The sequence below is a fragment of the Haliotis cracherodii genome, unplaced genomic scaffold (genome assembly GCF_022045235.1).
Source record: "Haliotis cracherodii isolate W230 unplaced genomic scaffold, xgHalCrac1.p SCAF_5, whole genome shotgun sequence".
NCBI lineage: Eukaryota > Metazoa > Mollusca > Gastropoda > Lepetellida > Haliotidae > Haliotis > Haliotis cracherodii.
In genome coordinates this window covers 31662346-31676565 of record NW_027266308.1, presented here as the reverse complement: position 1 = coordinate 31676565, position 14220 = coordinate 31662346, and the positions used below count along the sequence as shown (strand labels likewise).

Below are 14220 nucleotides of genomic sequence, written 5' to 3'. Positions count from 1 at the left end.
TACCTCACCAACACTAGACTACCCCGCAGCTCCTAAAATGAGGTTGTAAGTATCACACGCGTTTCCTGTTAGCCCCGGTGGGTCGGTTTATTAGAATCAGTTGTTAACTTTGACAATGTGACTGTATGCATCATCTTCTCTTGGGTTCTTAATTGGATGTGTCGTGTCATAATCTCCCTCGCCCGATCCTACGTGATCATACACACCAGCATCAGCACCATCCCGTCCTTGGGACGTGTAGTGACGGAGGACGTTGTACTGTCCCTCCTCGTCACAGGTCTGTCTCCGCACTGCAGGTCCTGTGTGTGCAACTGTGATGTCCAATCCAGTAGTCCTGGAAGCTTTAATATGTTCTGCAGTGTCGTAGTCCCCTTTGCATGTAAATCTATCTGGTCCCGTAAGATGACTGTAAGGGTTTCCACGCGTCTCCGGAACAGCATGTTGAGTTCGTGCTTGTAGAATGTTATAGTCACACTCCCCAGTTTTCCCAGGGTCTGTGGTGGAGTTGTCAGGTCGAGTGTTCTGTGTTATACATGTACTGGGGTCAATGGAAGGACAGTCTGTAGACTTCAAACCACATGTATTTGTAATGCCACCAATGACAGAATATTCTGCAGTTTCATGCCCCATACCATGAACCTGAGCGGTCCCGTTGATGCGTATCTGCTGCATGTTATCCTTTCTTTTAAAACATCTGCCTTTCCTGAAAAATCGGTTTAAAGGAAACATATTACTCATATGACACATATGCGTAGTGACACATATTGATATTACTCGGGGACATGGAAATGGTCAAATGTTGGTAATCACAATTTCAGAAATCACTTCTCGTACTTGTTAATTTGTGTTGAGTTCACCATCCAAGTACAAATCAACACTGAGTCAATTATATACAGCGTAACTTTGACTTCCACACTTTCAACATTTGCTCACTGCAGCAAGACATGTTTATTCTATTATATTCATGAGCGGAGGAGGGTACGGTTTAACCAGGTGGTCAGTAGTGTAAGGCGCCGCAATTCGCTTTGCAGAGTTGTTTCCCTTGAGTCGACAGTCGTTTCTCCTTCTTTGAAACGCTGTTTCATTAATTCCATGTATCGTTTATAAAATGAACGAGGAATGAGAAATTGTAGCCTTGTGAGTATTCGAATCCACGTTATCGGCATCAGGCACGAACCATTTAACCACGAGGATACCAAACAGGCGCTATCGGTAATTGGTATCTGGATATGGCCATGTACCTCATAAGCAATAGTTTAAACTTGTATAAAGTGTCCCTCGTCTATCTTCCTTACATTGAAATAAAAATGTATTTGAACATTTTACAAGGGTTAATCTTCACCAATAATAATGCTATTTAAATTCCATCTCAACTTTAAAACATCATCAACAACGAGTACGTTCCACCGTCTTTGTACAGGCGTGACAAGGTGGACATTATGGCATAGAAGTCACAAGCACTTGATATCCGACGCACCGTCACCGCCAACGAAAAGAAGGTTGATCCAAATGGTTTGGGAAATGGATGAACATGACCTGCTCTGACAGTACTCGTGGTAACTAATTACTTTTCAGCGTGTCAAATAAAAAATCATGTGCGGCGTCAATCTGAAAACCCAAAAGGTTTCTAAACCATACTTGGGGCTCGGGTGGCCCATCAAAGGGTCATAAAATATAATAAGGCGTTTCACAACTCCAGCTAGATATCAGAAATGATTGACACACTGCACACGCCTATGAAGAAATCGGAATCTCCGTTGTCCATGACAGACGGGCGGTGAAGACCCAGTTGGACTACTAATCCTCAGATACATTTATCAGTGGACTATGAGAACACAGGACTACCTCATTATCCACATGGATACATTCTGCGAGTCCCCGGTGTCTCCCTCCGTCTTATGGATGCAATATTGCTGCATGTGGCCTTAACCCTCACGCGCTCGCTCAATCGCTTTCGAGTTCGAAATCGGCTCTGTGGCCCTGTGGGGGTACCCGGAAGCGTTCGTTAAATTTCTAAGTTGCTCGCTCGCTCACTCACTCTCCACTCACTCGCTCGCTCGCCCACTTACTCATAAATATCCATGAGTAGTAATGGACAGAAGATAAAGAGATTACCTAAATGTACAGCAGAAAATAAATTGTTACAACATATAACTTTTAATAGATGATTCGTTTATAAAGTTTATTTATTTTGTTAATACATGTATGTACAGATGCGTGCCACGATTTAAAAAATACTACGATATATCATCTTAAATTTTTCGTTGAAAAACAAAATCAATAATCAAGATATCATTTACCAGATATCATATTAAGTAATCAATACAAAATCAATATATGAATTTGTTACCATTGCATCGGTGGCATTATTCTCACCTTCTCAGCAGGCACAAAACAACGATGGCTGTAAGAAGTACCGTACTTCCAATCCCGACTGCTATAAACACACCTGTGTACGGAGCGAAACGCACATTAATGTGGCAGGCTAATCTTGCCTATGTTATGGTATACACAAAAAAGGTGGTTGGGATGATGACGTTCTTAGAACCCCAAGTGTGTTAAAAGGTGTTGTGTTCTCGCGTTGTTGATGTCAACAATATTAATAGAATTCAAGGATATTTGTGTTTCGTTAACATGTTGTCTTTGATAGGCATTTAGAAGTTGGCAGAACATGAATACATGAACAACTTTCTTTTTTAATTCTTTTTTTTATTTTCCCGTCACGGCGTTTTAGTTACTACTTGCTCCTTCATTAGGTGAATGCTGAGAAGGTGCATAGAGTTATAAGAAGTTGGAAACGACATTTCAGAGCTAGTTCTTGCTCCTTCATCAGCCTTAATCATTACATTGTAAAGTGGGATGAATGTACAAAGAAAACAATGTAATGATTAAGACTGATGAAGGAGCAAGAACAAGCTCTGAAATGTCGTTTCCACCTTCTTATAACTCTATGCACCTTCTCAGCATTCACCTAATGAAGGAGCAAGAAGTAACTAAAACGCCGTGATATATATATAAAGAACAAGAAGTAGCTCTGATACGTGACAAAGGATAAAATGAAGTTGTTTTCCAAAAAAAATGTCATGTATTCATGTTTATATTTTGTGGACTAGCTTATTAAATTTTACTATCTGGTATATTGTTTAGGGCACATGGGTTCCCCAGTCGTCTAAGGCTTGGTTCGGATCCCAGTTCGCTTCACTTCAGGGTTTGTCAGCGCCACACTCGTGTTTCACTAAAGATGACACGCCGTGATATAACTGGCATGCTGTTAAAAAAATCAGTTCACTCACTAGTATAGTGTATAGTCGAACCCATTGGTTACCATCGTTACCATGTTTCGTTGCAATTGTCGCGTTTTGTACTCAAAATGAATTACCGTAAGTGCTCTCCGAGGTGTCAGATTTCTCACTCATGGTCTTCCTCGATGATGTCAAAGTTTGGGATGTTGTCCTCATATGTTTTGTTATAGAATAATGTGTTGATTGAGACTTGCTTGTTGTTCTACCTGTCGCCATCTGTGTCGTCATGCTTCTCGCTGTAGGAACAAAAAGAATAATGTACTTTCATATGGAACTGCCACTTTTGATCGCTTGTAATCCCAAATGCAATTAGCTTTATTGTCCTAAGGGGCACAATGATACATCTGATTTGACGGCCGCATCACCACGGAAGATAAAGTATTTAATTCTTCATCAGTGTCGATAGGCATTTTTAATGATGATGACTGCAAAATACTTATTGCGTATTCAGAACTAACGTCCATTTGTACAGGTAACCTAGCTCTAGATAGAAAACACAGTGTTTGTCCCTTGTTTGTGCGGTCTGTTTCTTAACAACAGGAAACTGATACACACGATTGACTGCATGTCCCCTTGACGTCATACAAGTAAACTAAAATGACCTTCTGAGTAAAGTATTGACAAGACCCTGTACAGAGAAGCATACTATTATTTATTCTTATAAACATAACGTATCTGAAATGCATACATCGGCCTCACCAACATTGCATATGTATCTGTAACGTCCACTGCAACTCGCCCATTCAAGGCGCAGTTTGGGGGATATCAAAGATTTATATACGGTTAAGCACTTTGGGTGTAGAACGTTGTCTGAAGGAACTATATCTTCATAGCCATTGGCGTCGTTACCTGCAAAAGGAAATAAGATAACCACGTAACCTAATGCTATAAAGACCATCTTATTTAATATACCGTTAGTCATCTCTTACTCACCTGGACCCGTGAAGATCCGGGGTAGAATAGGTCTTCAGCAACCAATGCTTGCTGTAAAATGCGACTATGCTTGTCGTAAGAGGCGACTAACGGGATCGGGTGGTCAGGCTCGCTGACGTAATTGATGCATGAGAGTGTCATTGTATCCCAATTGCTCATGATATCAATCACTGTATTGTCTGGCCCAGACTCGATGATTTACATACCGCCGTCATATAGCTGGAATATTGCTGAGTGCGGCGTAAAACAACAAACAAGCAATTCTTACTCACTTAATTCTTTTAATTGTTGAGTTTAAATTGACACTGGGACCAAAAAATATAAACGTCCCCCATTGTCTTATATTTTACTTCAAATGAAATATGTTGTCGTAGATAAGACTTAGCATATGAATAAGATCATCTGTAAATGTATAGACATATGTACTAGCTAGGTCAGTACTTAGTTATGTCGATATATATCGATCTAATTACTTTTCGTTAATTATGTTTTGAATATATCATATATATTTGTAGGTGTGTAAAAAACACAATGGATACTTGCCATTCAGCCATTTACTTGAAGACATCGCGCGTAAGCCAATCCAGTAGTCGTCGCTTCCAATGAGAACTTTGAGGTTGTCATTAGTTGAATTTGTTAGTTTAAGTAAGGTACATGACTCCTTAGCTGTCGTCCAGGGAATCTTCTCCGTAGAAACACACACATCCTCTTCGCAGCTGTAATCGTTATTCTTACCTAAATTTTAAAAATAAATAGACAATGTTTAAGTTTAAGTGTGAAAAGTGGGTACAAAGCCCCTTAAACTGTAATTTAGTGATATCACTGTGTTAGCCTCATGTTGAAAGAACGCCCAGAGTGACACAGGTCGTAGACGGATACCAGCTAAGAATGTTAAGGGTAATCCACGATCATAGGTATGACGAACACAAACCATAATCAGGACGATTCCAAGGTCAGCGAATTGCAGGGAATTAAACGACCGGTCACTCATTCCCTGCCATGTCTCGAACAACGTCATTTCGTGATTAATGTCCGCGAGATCTAATACAGGAGCAAAGGACATATTTACCGACTTGCTGAAAGGTTTCATGAGTGAGTGACTTGGGTTTAACTCTCCTGTCGGAGGAAGACCCAAACTTACACAGATCGTAGACGTTCACCACATAAGAGAAACACACGAGCACGGGTTAGGTGTTGACAGACCAAGGATCATAATCGGATTGAAATCGGGTTTGTTGTATACACTTACCTGAAGAATAGCATGCAAACTGTTTCCACTCTGTGCACAATGACGGGTTTAAAGAGATGACCTCATTCGTACTTAAAGAAACAGATGCGCAATGTCCAGTCACATTGGGGGAAAATGACTCGCGACCTGAAAGAATATTATTATGCTCAATATGTACAACAACTCCACAAACAACTTCTGCTGTCTTCTTCTATTCAACTCATTTAGAAGAAGTCACATGCACACACAATGAACCTTGTGATAATGCTAGACTACAAGACCAGAGAAATCAGGTAGCTGACATGTAAAGGTTCCTTTAAAACTTAATATTTATTCATATTCATAATTCAATGTCAATATAATTGCTACTTAAACTATGATCACTTAAGATATGACATGTTTCACCAACCGCATGTTATGTTCCCTGAAGAAAATGTAGAGAGTGAATATGCTTTTACGCCACTTTTACAAATTTCAATTCTTTATTCTAAAATATCATAGCAATACCACAACGGGGGCACAAGTTGTATCCTTGTGGGGAATTTATCCAGGCCTTCGGCTGGACGAGAGAATGCTTTAGTCAAAATGCAAGCTACTTTTGTAACTGTCATCTTCCACACTATTGCTATTATTTCACGGAGTGTCCGTGGGTTTAATGTGGGATAATATGCGGTTATGATTCAGATAATACCAGTTGTCAACTGGGGGTGAATCACCAATGACAAGAGCTAGTGGCGGATAACAGACAAGGCTTTCGTAGACATACTGAGATGACTGAGCCCCGCGTTTCAAACTAAACAGGTGAAATTATGACGGCAGATACGTATACATACCTGAAAGGTAGACCGACATTCCATATGCGTTGCCACATTTGTCATCGAAATTACCCATACACTGAACCTCATCTGATTGCCAGCTTCGAATTCGCTGAGGAACTTCGTTCTCAAGGCAGTAACACCTGTTTTTCTTTAAACGACAAAACATATACAGTATACAGTGTTGTTAAGAGTTCTTATCCTTCAGTCTGTACATGATCAGCCTATTCAAGAACTTCCGGTGTTTCAACAATGATTATTGATTCTACCATCTGATTGGTTAAAAAAGAGTTTTCCTTTTGGCTACGGAAACCCCTTATAATATTTTAAGCCTTTTCACACACAAAAACGTGTGCATGAATACATCGATAGCCTTCATATCGATTCATAAAAAAATGGCTGCCGATCGAGCACCCATAGGAACTGTAAAAGGTATCTATATTTTTTCTCTATTATACGCTGAGTCTCTAATACAAGCCCGTTCGAGATAGGTTTGTGGTTACCTATACATGGTTGCCTGTTAGTCTCACAGTAAAGGAGAAAGCGTCCCAGTACATATATCATGCCATGTCGTTTAGGAATAGGGATTCTTAAAATGTGAGGTGTTCACTAATGCAACACGACACAAGTGTGTGTATTATCGAGAGCCAGGATTGTGATCTGTGTGGATTTTTTTGTCCTGTCTGAAACTGCCTAATTGTGGATCGTGGAGGGGGTAATGTAATGAAGTCAAATTGTTTTGGAAAGTTGACATCTTATTGGCCCGAAACAAATTCTCCATTTATATTTAGCGGTCAACGTTCAAATGACGTGACATCTTGTAGAAGATTTGTTGAATTGAATATTTCGATCAAATTAATGATTTGGTTATAATGACATTGCAACTTCCATCATATATTTCGAGTCAAAGGTGTTCGTCTTAAGGCGGTGTCACTGTAAACTATGAATTAAAATGTGTACATACACTGAGGCCGAACACAGTGTGGTGCTTGGTGCAATGGTAGTGACAACTATAGACAGATCTGACAGGAAATCCCAACGGCTGTACAGTTGGTAGACCACTGTATCCTGCGTATGTGTAGAACGGAGTTTTGTCAGCTGTAAATTAAAAAGTCAACGGCAGAGGCAAATCAGTCTGGATTATCCGACGAAACAAATTCCATGTGGCGCAAAAAACGACACAGCGGCGAAAATCATATGAATTAAGTCATATACCAATATAGACATGTAGTCCCATTATTTAGTTACATTTTTTTCATGTGACGTTTAAACTATATGCGTCATTTCCTTTGGATGACAGACCGGCCATATGATCGCAAAACTGACGATCTTCAGCATATGAACAACACGTATGACATTTCATACGTTTTGCACGACTGTGTCCTTTAAATGACGTGCATACTGACGGACTACTTCCACATTCTTAGTAAAGCCCCAGGGAATTACCTGGTCCGAATAAATACAGAAGCCTTGTTTCTGATCGTTTAGACACTCGCAAGCTCCTACGTTCATACAGTTTGTCCATCACTGTCGGAACTTTCACAAAATGAGAGTCAATTCCTTAATATTTATATTCATGTGATTAAAATTACTTTCGCCTTGATTATATACCTATTATATATACAATGTTTCAAGTGAACCGTTATTATCCTACATTATGTACCCCTGATAATATGAGTAATATGTATAAAACGTGTCCACATCAACCCAGTGCCTTTGCAAGTTATAAGAAATGAATACCTAACCACGTCCAGGAGAAGTACTTCACAGCTCCAATCCAGTAAGAGGTTGATGAATCCAGCCGAGTCACCAACTGATCAGGCAAATCATCAGACGACATGAGCTCCCCGTCGTTTTCCTTACATGTCGCCCTAGCATCCCACCAGTTGGTTTCTCCAATGTTAACATACAGTTCTTCTGCTCCAGACTCTGGAAGCACAGTGTAAAGCTAACCAGTATGGAGTACAGTGGTACCCCGTTAATCCTTCCTGATTATAGTAAAACATTTTTTATTAACGAATCATGGATATGTTGTCATGCCTATTGAATAAACGTAAAAATTCATGACATAAATTGTCTTGAATAGGATCGGGACAACAGGTTGTTTCACCATCTTTTCGCTTTTTCATTTGATTGTACGTTGTGACTGCAAGATATAAAATTAAGAATTGATTTTTCCATTTTGTGTGAGTTCACTGGAGTATGAAGGTTCATAGTCTAATTAACTCACATATAGTGAAAGTCAGTTCTAACAACTTTTTATGTCACTATCTTTTACCTGCGATATATGCGCATGACGTTCTTTAGGACGCCTCCAGACACGTTTATATATATCATGATCCCCTACTTTTTTTTAAGAGTATACATTAATTCTTCTCTGTGTAAACAATACATGTACATATACATGTATATCAACATGCATTTGTTCGTTCACAGATGAAGGGGCATGAAACGTCGTGACAAACAATAAAGAGGTCGTGTCTTCATCTTCGACCAACTTCTAATTACCCTAAATTTGTCAAGGTCTTGTGACGTCGCAAATATATTAATGATATTTTACCGGAACACAAATTTGAACTGATTTGTTTTTATGTCGTGAGCAAGACACAATATTAAGTGTAATGTACAATATATTTCTACTCACTGATGTATTGGCTGCCAGCAGATCCACCCTGCATGTACCAGCCAGCTAACAATATAAGCCATGGATACTTAACACTGAGTGAACACACAGTTCTTCCATACACCATGTTTAACCAACAAGGAAGTGTAATCAAATCGCGAATTGTGACCGTTAAGTACCGTTAATGTCCGTTAATGCACTGACGTATTTCTGTCACAGCATATGGAACAATAGCTTTATTATTTTCAACAATATTCACGAAGACACTGATATGTCGGACGTACATACATACATACATACATACATACATACATACATACATACATACATACATACATACATACATATATACATACATACATACATACATACATACATTACCCTAAATTTGTCATGGTCCTATGCCGTCGCAAACATAATAATGATATTATATATATTGCAACGAAAAAACATTTACTCTCAGTGAATTGTATTGTGGTGTGCATGCATTTGTACGCAACGGTCGTAGTGTGAATCGAGTCTAAGATAGCCAAGCTGTGAGATAGTTCGCTCGTCACACCAAAGGTCTGGGCTGGATTGTCTTCATGGGTACAATGTAGGCAACCGATGTCGTGTGTGTCCCCTGCCGAAAGATTGCTAGAATATTGCTAAAAGCGGTGTAAAACGTTGAACATACTCACGCTGTCATGTTTATTGTAGGTTTACCGTATAGTGTTGCAGGGTTGAACTGGATATAACATACAACTGGATTTCCAAGTAATAAAATAACAAACTTTATCCCATGATTAAGGAATTCAAAGAAAATAACACGATTTAACATATTCGTAATTAAGAATATTCTTTAAATTCAGTAATATAGTTTTCTTCTATGTTTGTGAAGGGAGGAATGTTGTGTATGAGCTGAATATCACATGGAGGAACGCGCTAAAGTCTGTTGCAGGAAGTCAGATGTTGACATATCTCCGCCACTGTGCGCTTATCGTGTCTCGGTTAAACGTTACATGCACTACCGTGTTGAACCAGCCTTTCAGTGAGCGTTCGTTATCAACAGGGTATCAGTGTGCACAGAGTGAGTGTTCGTTATCAACAGGGCGTCAGTGTGCACAGAGTGTGTGTTCGTTATTAACAGGGTGTCAGTGTGCACAGAGTGTGTGTTCGTTATTAACAGGGTGTCAGTGTGCACAGAGTGTGTGTTCGTTATTAACAGGGTGTCAGTGTGCACAGAGTGTTTGTTCGTTATTAACAGGGTGTCAGTGTGCACATAGTGTGTGTTCGTTATTAACTGGGCGTCGGTTAGCACAGAGTGTGTGTTCGTTATTAACAGGGTGTCAGTGAGCACAGGGTGTGTGTTCGTTATTAACTGGGCGTCGGTTAGCACAGACTGTGTGTTCGTTATTAACAGGGTGTCAGTGAACACAGACTGTGTGTTCGTTATAATCAAGGTGTCAGTGAACACAGACTGTGTGTTCGTTATTAACAGGGTGTCAGTGAACACAGTATGTGTGTTCGTTATTAACTGGGTGTCAGTGAACACAGAGTGTGTGTTCGTTATTAACTGGGTGTCAGTGAACACAGTATGTGTGTTCGTTATTAACTGGGTGTCAGTGAACACAGGCTGTGTGTTCGGTATTAACAGGGTGTCAGTGAACACAGTCTGTGTGTTCGTTATTAACTGGGTGTCAGTGAACACAGTCTGTGTGTTCGTTATCATCTGGGCGCCAGTGAGCACAAAGTGTGTTCGTTATTAACATGACGTCAGTGAGCACAGAGTATGTGTTCGTTTTAACAGGGTGTCAGTGAGCACAGAGTGTGTGTTCGTTATTAACATGACGTCAGTGAGCTCTGTTCGTTTTAACAGGGTGTCAGTGAGCACAGAGTGTGTGTTCGTTATTAACATGACGTCAATGAGCACTGAGTATGTGTTCGTTTTAACAGGGTGTAGGTGAGCACATAGTGTGTGTTCATCATTAACAGGGCGTCAGTAACCACTGGGTGCGTGTCCGTTAATAACAGGACAGAGATCATTGTTAAAGGTGATCTTATATATTAGCATCTTGTTCGGGAAGAATTCATGGTTTGTGACAAGAGTGGTGAAGTTGATAAGTGAGTGAATGATTTATGCTGTAGATAAGATTTTACCAGCTATATCACATCAACCAGTAAATAATCGAACCTTGGTAAGACAAACCAGAGGCTGATAGCATGAACAACGACCCAAAAGGCATTCAGCCTAGACACGGAATATGATCCCTCTTAGTCGGCTCTATAACCAAGCATAGTGTACTTAGGATCTGTTTTGACCCACAGCCGTCACTAAATTTGTTTCCGATTTAAGCCGAACGTAAGTAGGATGTTTGTGTTCTAACAGAGCTGTGAGCTGACGCGGGGCGATACACTTGACCCAGAACAGACAAGGATAAATTTGATGAATCCTGCACGATAACTGTCGCACCATGTTTACAGGAAACAAAAACAAATTCAATGTTAAACCTATCTTTGAACGACACTTGTGAACCGCCTCCATGGTCTGGTGGTAGAGCGTCCGCCTTTTTGTTGTTACCTTGCCTGGCGCAAGGCATTAAGGTGCAAATACTGGTCGGCTCGGAGTCACTGTATCTGAGCGGAGTATCTTAGTTGGCAAGCACTTATAAAGTCGGCATTAGTCCGTACCACACACGCACGCACACACGCACGCACACACACACACCTTTGAGGAACTGTAGACCTGTTACACTAACAATAGTTAATAGTCCTCATTATTCTTGTATTAACACTCCGTTTATTTCCAGGTTTTATTTTGCATGGCATACTTTATATAAAATTAGTTCCAAAAACAGCAAACTGATATTGGATATAGAAATTGTATGTCATATGGTATCTAATTGTTTTGAATGTTTTATTGAATGATATCTTAAATACTGTTTTATTGTCTCTCATAACTCCATGTTGAATGGTTCAGTTTTTATCAAATCGTATTTTATTGTATTTGATATGTATTCTATCTGAGGTGAGACTGGAATGAATTCTTTCTTTCTGTCTGTCTGTCACTCTGTCTGTCTGTCTGTCTGTTGCTGTCAGCATTTTCTGATTGTCCTTCGATGCAACTTAATAAATTGATGCGTGTCATCCTACCCGACGACGTGGTTGCTCATGATGTCAATCACTGGTTTGGCTGGCCCCAGTCATGTAGCTGAACAATTACCGAGGGCGGGGTTCAGCAACAAAGCGCAGTGACAATAACGAAAACGGAACACAATCAGTGTATCCTGTTTTTGAATACAGGATCACGTGGTGATAAATCACTTTCCTTGTTCACACTTTCCGTACATGTATCTGTGCCTTGCTACCATCTCTAGGATGTGTCATTTTATAGATGGATCATTTTTCGAGAATATAATCTATTTTCTAAGAAGCTAAATTTCATATATGAGAGAGCGGAAACCTTCACAGTCATTTGTCATGGGCTTGAACACATTCAAAACGTTGTTATACTACCCAAATATCTGCCCAGTTTTATAGAACACAAAAAGCAAGCTTTCAATAAACTTGTGCATTATAGACATAAAACTGTATATATTTAAAGTACATATTCATGGCCCCTCCCCTAAATTATGTATATTTCTCTCAACCGTCCTTTAAGATTATCCAATACTGTTTTCAACACTTTTATGAAACGCTAAAGAAGTTAGTCGTCTCAGTCACTATCAGTATAAACTATCTATGAATTAGTTTTTTACATCCTCAGAATTGTATACTTGTACCTCTGTTTTTGTTGAGCCTTCTCCTATTCAGTGACGGTCGCTTAGCCAACCGTCAGTTAAATGTTCGTGTCCAACGAAATCCACTATTTAAAGCAGAACTCTATAGTTATTGTGATCAATAAATTTGAAATTCAGTTCTTGACTAGACCGCCATGTCTCCACGTTAGACTCCAGCTCTCACGCAATCTCGGCATCCGGGGACTAGAGGTATTGATGCCTTCAGACTCCCATGAGAGCCTGCTGAAGGGACTTGGTGAAATTCACGTGACTTGAAGTCTTAAACTTTCCGAGCAACATCATCGGCTCTATTTCACGAATGTACGAGTTTTTTTAAGTTGGTTCACATATTGTTGAAGTTCAGCTGTCCTGATGAATAAACCCAGGATCTGTTGTTAACAAAACATGGCTGACCATGAACCTAACCCAGTTAGATAGTGAACAAAGCGTCAGTAAAATATCACATTGCGGTTTGTTAAACAACGTCCAGCCAGCCATGTTTAAACTATTGTAGTTGTTGAATAAAACACGTCTCCGGGGTTATGCTTGGGGGTGTAAGATTCGGGGCGAGATGGCAGAGTCAATTTATAATGTATCTTACATTGCCGATCCCCGATCATCGAGGGACTTACATCCCCAACCATAACGGAGTAGGAGTGTTTTATCTATCTTAGAAACCATTGTGGGAAATCTATTTAGGTGTGGTATTAGTTTTATTTAATGTATGGCTTGATATACGTCAATCGCATTCTGAATACCATTCAACAAAAATATTTAACACATTTGAACTTCTTGAAGAGCAACGAAATGCACCGTAGCAGGTGATGCGTCTTGCAAAGACGTAAGAGGTTTTCAAAAGAAAATGGTTGCTGTGTGTTCGGCTGGTTACATCACTGTACTTAATAACCTTGTAGAATAGTATCATAAATGTAAAAATATATAAGACAATAAGTATTTAGATTCAAATGAACATTCCAGTTTATGATCAAAATTTAGAGGAACAAAAACAAACACATTATATATCATTTCTTAAATATTAATTTCCAAAATGATGACTCCAAAAACTATTCTTTCTAAACCTGAAGCCTCAGCGGCCGAATTGGTAGCGAAATGTCAAGAGGTAATCGGGTAAAAATATTTGTTACAAGAGATAACACCCCAGGACATTAGTATGTTTGTAAAAAAAGTATTTTAAAAAAGGCACAGGTCAATACACTGCCAGTTCTTTATGTTACATCTACAGACAGTTCCCTATGTTACATCTACACACCTGTTTCTAAGTTACATGTACACAGAGTGACAGATGTGTACATGTAACCTAGAAAGAGGTGCATACATCTAACATAAATATACGTGTGTACTTGTAACATAGAGTTAGGCGAATAAGTCCCGCAACACATGAATTAGGAAGTGATCGTTGCCCAAATGAATAATTAACCACTGCATTTATCACAGGCTAAGACATAAACAAAAACAAAGGTACTTACAACTGGATGTACTTTTCCAAGATTACGCAACGCTGTCGGCACGTTTGAAGTAATAATTTATGACAGGTGACGTC

General features: G+C 39.5%; 2 protein-coding genes across 2 annotated transcripts; both read right to left on the bottom strand.

The window, feature by feature from the left end:
* Positions 1-58: 58 nt before the first annotated feature.
* LOC139443898 (uncharacterized) lies at positions 59-3526 on the bottom strand. Its single transcript, XM_071224783.1, has 3 exons — positions 3380-3526; positions 2377-2449; positions 59-703 (listed from the first exon to the last, which is right to left on the bottom strand). Exons 1-3 carry the CDS (start codon positions 3516-3518, stop codon positions 97-99), a joined length of 819 nt encoding a protein of 272 aa, XP_071080884.1. The 5' UTR covers positions 3519-3526; the 3' UTR covers positions 59-96.
* LOC139443650 (uncharacterized) lies at positions 3527-9028 on the bottom strand. The gene is made up of 6 exons (XM_071224597.1): positions 8923-9028; positions 8019-8207; positions 7243-7376; positions 6297-6429; positions 4084-4151; positions 3527-3538 (listed from the first exon to the last, which is right to left on the bottom strand). Exons 1-6 carry the CDS (start codon positions 9026-9028, stop codon positions 3527-3529), a joined length of 642 nt encoding a protein of 213 aa, XP_071080698.1.
* Positions 9029-14220: the final 5192 nt, after the last annotated feature.

Excerpts from the sequence above, each read along its gene's own strand:
- LOC139443898 (XM_071224783.1), bottom strand. The coding sequence starts at position 3,518 with ATGGCGACAGGTAGAACAACAAGCAAGTCTCAATCAACACATTATTCT. Across the intron at positions 2,450-3,379 it reads CACCTCGGAGAGCACTTACG|GTGTGTTTATAGCAGTCGGG; the intron begins GTAATTCATTTT and ends CTCCGTACACAG. Across the intron at positions 704-2,376 it reads GTTTTGTGCCTGCTGAGAAG|GAAAGGCAGATGTTTTAAAA; the intron begins GTGAGAATAATG and ends CCGATTTTTCAG.
- LOC139443650 (XM_071224597.1), bottom strand. The coding sequence starts at position 9,028 with ATGGTGTATGGAAGAACTGTGTGTTCACTCAGTGTTAAGTATCCATGG. Across the intron at positions 6,430-7,242 it reads ACACTGTGTTCGGCCTCAGT|AAAAACAGGTGTTACTGCCT; the intron begins GTATGTACACAT and ends TGTCGTTTAAAG. Across the intron at positions 4,152-6,296 it reads AATGTCGGTCTACCTTTCAG|GTAACGACGCCAATGGCTAT; the intron begins GTATGTATACGT and ends TTCCTTTTGCAG.